General features: G+C 43.6%; 1 protein-coding gene across 2 annotated transcripts in view; it reads left to right on the top strand.

Annotated features, from left to right (window-relative positions):
- LOC108363233 (NIF3-like protein 1) overlaps window positions 1–3,891 on the top strand; it is a 60,515-nt gene continuing 56,624 nt past the window's right edge. The window contains exons 1-4 of one of the 2 annotated variants that reach the window (XM_017616528.1): window positions 7–143; window positions 195–333; window positions 393–524; window positions 626–770. In XM_017616528.1, the coding sequence (XP_017472017.1) occupies window positions 218–333; window positions 393–524; window positions 626–770 (393 nt within the window). In that variant the 5' untranslated portion in view covers window positions 7–143; window positions 195–217. Of the gene's footprint in view, window positions 334–392; window positions 525–625; window positions 771–3,891 lie in introns of both variants that reach the window. The other variant, XM_017616527.1, reaches the window with a different exon arrangement.

Here is a 3,891-nt window from a genome sequence, read left to right as displayed (position 1 = left end):
ATTTTCTTCGTTCCCATCTCTAATTTAAAACAGCTGTTTTTTATTTTTCTTCGCCGGTTTTTATTTAGCCGTGCAGTGAGGTCATCTACTATACATACTTGCATTTATTTTTTTTACAATATTAAGTGATTTTTTTAGCAAAAGTTGAGTTGTTTATATGATTCTCAGTTTACTTAATACCACTGCGTCGTTAGTTTTCAAGCGCACATCATTTACAATGCCACGCGGGAGGACTTTGCTAAACGTTGTATCGGAGTTGGAGAAGTTCGCGCCACTTAATTTAGCGGAAAAATGGGATAATGTGGGTCTACTGATCGAGCCTCCAAAAGAAAGGTAAACCGCAGATTTTTAAATATGAATTTCCATGTACCATGTATATGCTTTTTTTTAAGATCCATACGAAAAATTCTGCTGACCAACGACTTAACTGAGCGTGTAATGAAGGAAGCTGTAGAACAAGCCACCGACCTGATTGTGTCTTATCATCCACCAATATTTGCCCCACTCAAACGAATTACACAAAAGTAAGTTTATCATAGAGCAAAATGTATAAAAATTTTCTTACCCAATATTGTGTAATGCATACTTAATTCGTTTATATGTATGTATTTATCTTCATCTGCAGAAATTGGAAAGAACGAATTGTTTCTATTTGCTTAGCAGAGGGCATTGCTATATACTCACCACATACGGCTTGGGATGCGGTGCCTGGTGGAGTGAATGACTGGTTATCTTCTGCACTACCGTGCATTGATATGCAGCCAATACAGGTAAGCGAAAACCGAAAAAAACTCGTGGAAACTTTCCTTTTACGGCCGATCGTTGTGCGCGTGGCGGGCAGAGGGGGAGGGGCATGGCACCTCACACACCGCGTTTTAGGGGGTTATGAACTGCCTTTTTCAAAAATGTAACTCCCAAATGCCCAGGCCCCAAAGGCAAAGGTCCAATTTTTGCTTGCGTTTTCGCTTGTTTCGAGTTGATGACTTCAGCCTTTCCGTGTTGTCTGATAAGAGGAGGCCGCCAAGGGTATATAACATTTCTTGTGCATAAAGGCGAAGACCCCAGGCTCCAGAGGCTTCTATTGAGAAAGTTCATTCTGCGTTAGCGGCTTTCGGCGCAACACCTTTGGCACAGAACACCTTTCTGGGTTAGCGTCCTTCGGCCGCGCTTAGGGATTATAACCCTCACTAAGCAGAATTCACCTTTCTGTTAGTTAATAATAAAAAAGTACTTTTAAACTAAAGTTTGATTCCTTAGAAACGTATGCTTGTGAAAACATTAAATTCAGCCCACCGTTTCCGACGTAATATGCAACTTTTTCAAAACGCTTTCAATAAGATAGCGCATTTCAAAACACATTCATTTTTAAGAAAAATGTTCTTGCTACCCAAAGCGAGCCATACATTTAATTATTAATAATCTCCAAAAATAGCTATTGGCATGCACACTTCTTTAAAACAGTTTCGCTGCTATCAACGAGCGTGCCGATAGAGTTCAGAGGGTAATATTAACTGCATTTTCGACAGAGGATATGTCTTTCAATCGTGACAGTTAGCCTAACGACTTTGACATCTTTAATACATATATAGTCTGTTCTAATGGCAGTCCGATTTAGAGGATTTAGTCCCAAGAATGATAGAATACAAGATTGCGCCGATCGGAGAGGATTTTTGAGAATAACTTGTGTGTGACGTCACACTGGTGCAATTGCGAGAGAGAAATGCCAAAACGTGAGCAAGAATGGAAGAAGAAGAAAAAATGTTGCAAGGAAAACGTAAACAAGTTGCACCAGTGTGACGTCATGCAAACAGCGATTCTGTCAAATTCGTTAAGAGAGGAATAGCGGTCCGAGATCGGCGCAACCTTTGTATTCTCTCAATCGTGATTTAGTCCGAACTTACAGAAAATCGTTCCTATAGACAAAACCTGTAAAGAGCGAAATACACCACACAAGCGGTTTGACAAACCAAGCGAAATTTCCCTTTGCTTCAAGCCATTTGTGCTGTGTATGGGGGTGTTTGAAGGTTTGACGGCGGTTTGTCAAACCTTCAAACACCCCCATACACAGCACAAATGGCTTGAAGCAAAGGGAAATTTCGCTTGGTTTGTCAAACCGCTTGTGTGGTGTATTTCGCTCTTAACTGTGTTCCTAGCAAGAAGTTACAGGATTTAGTCGGGATTTTTTTACTGTAAAGAGCGAAATACACCACACAAGCGGTTTGACAAACCAAGCGAAATTTCCCTTTGCTTCAAGCCATTTGTGCTGTGTATGGGGGTGTTTGAAGGTTTGACGGCGGTTTGTCAAACCTTCAAACACCCCCATACACAGCACAAATGGCTTGAAGCAAAGGGAAATTTCGCTTGGTTTGTTAAACCGCTTGTGTGGTGTATTTCGCTCTTAAGTTCATGAAAAGTGTCAAACGATGGGCAGAGCTGAATGGGGAAACAAAAACAAAACGCGGTGGAAGCAAAGAACAATGTATTTGTTAAAAATTGGAAGTAAACAGCGAAATATTTGAATATGTATAGATTTTAATAATTATTTAGTGATATTTCAGCCAAATCTGTGTTGTGATAATGGCATATAAACAAACCGACTGACGTTTTTTCAGGAAATAGTGCTTTTTGCGTTCCCGTATACTTCTGCATCTGTTCTCCTTGAGAAAGTAAAATTGGTTTTAGTCCGAAGTTCAAAGGAACATACCAAATGATAACTAATCCGTTTTAATTTGTCGTAGTTGGACCGAACATGTAGTTCTCTCTTGATTACTCTCAATGTACAGCTTATTCTCTCCGCCTCGAATCCGTCGAAAACACGCTTCGGCCATAGCTAATTCAACGGCCCATACCATGTGAGATTCCTCTTGAATGAGATGGTGTGTTGATGGTTGTAAATGCAAATTCCAAAAATTGTTGTTGTCAACGTTGTCGTCCGTTTCTGCTAAGGGGACAGGGGCGTCAGCTGGGTTCTCAGTTGTCTATTGATTGGACTATCGAGCTCGCAATAGCTGAAGGTCTTAAAATTGATCATTGGTTGTTGTTGTTGTTGTTGTAGCGGCTACAACAACCCCGCCCAGATCGGTTGGTATCTCAGTCGTTGTCGTCAAGTTCCACTAACGGCAACCCTAGGAAGCGTGCAGCTTCTGCGGGGTTTGCCCATAAGGACAAGGTCGTTAGGGATGTCGGGTTTGCCGGGCATGCGAAGAGATGTTTCGAGTCATGTGGGGTCTCTCCGCATGCCGGACATTCATTAGGCACATCCTCATTCAGCCTACTCAGGTAGGAGTTTAACCTGCTGCAGTAGCCGGAGCGAAGTTGTGCAAGTGTGGTGCGCGTCTCCCGAGGCAGACGAAGCTCCGTCTCGTCAATGTCCGGGGGTGGTGTGCCTAGAACGGCATTCACAGGTCTAGAGTCTACATAACTCGAGACTGAGTCCCTGTGAATGCGTTCAGAGGCCTGTCTGTAAGCTGTCGGGTCCAGAGGTTGCTTAATGAACCTCTGGACTTCGTCCGTTAGTTCATATAGATGCCTCCTGACGTGCCTGCGAGTTGCAAGCAGCTGTCTGCTACGGGTGGCCACTTCTGTGGTCCCGATCAGGAACTGCTTGCAGAGCATTATATTGTGCTCCTTTACGGGAGCATTTGCGCCTCGCCGTGCGGTGGTGTTCAGGCGCATCAGAGGCATCCCGTCGCTGTCCTAGTGCCGGTGTTTTGTACGCGTCTGTAGCTTCGTCCACTGCGTCCTACTAGTCCCTGGACAACGGCGCTGCGATCAACGGCCCTATGCCTTGTTGTTGCCAGCAACGTTTCTTTGTCTTTGCCCCAAGTACTGCCGGCTAGCGACTTGAGGACCTTGTTGCGGCTCTGTACTTTATTGACAAAGCGGTTGTGT

This window comes from Rhagoletis zephyria, unplaced genomic scaffold (genome assembly GCF_001687245.7).
Source record: "Rhagoletis zephyria isolate East Lansing unplaced genomic scaffold, Rhagoletis_zephyria_1.1 Rzeph_scaffold_01222, whole genome shotgun sequence".
Taxonomy (NCBI): Eukaryota; Metazoa; Arthropoda; class Insecta; order Diptera; family Tephritidae; genus Rhagoletis; species Rhagoletis zephyria.
The sequence above is the reverse complement of the archived record's forward strand: the minus strand, read 5'-3'. Positions and strand labels throughout refer to the sequence as shown.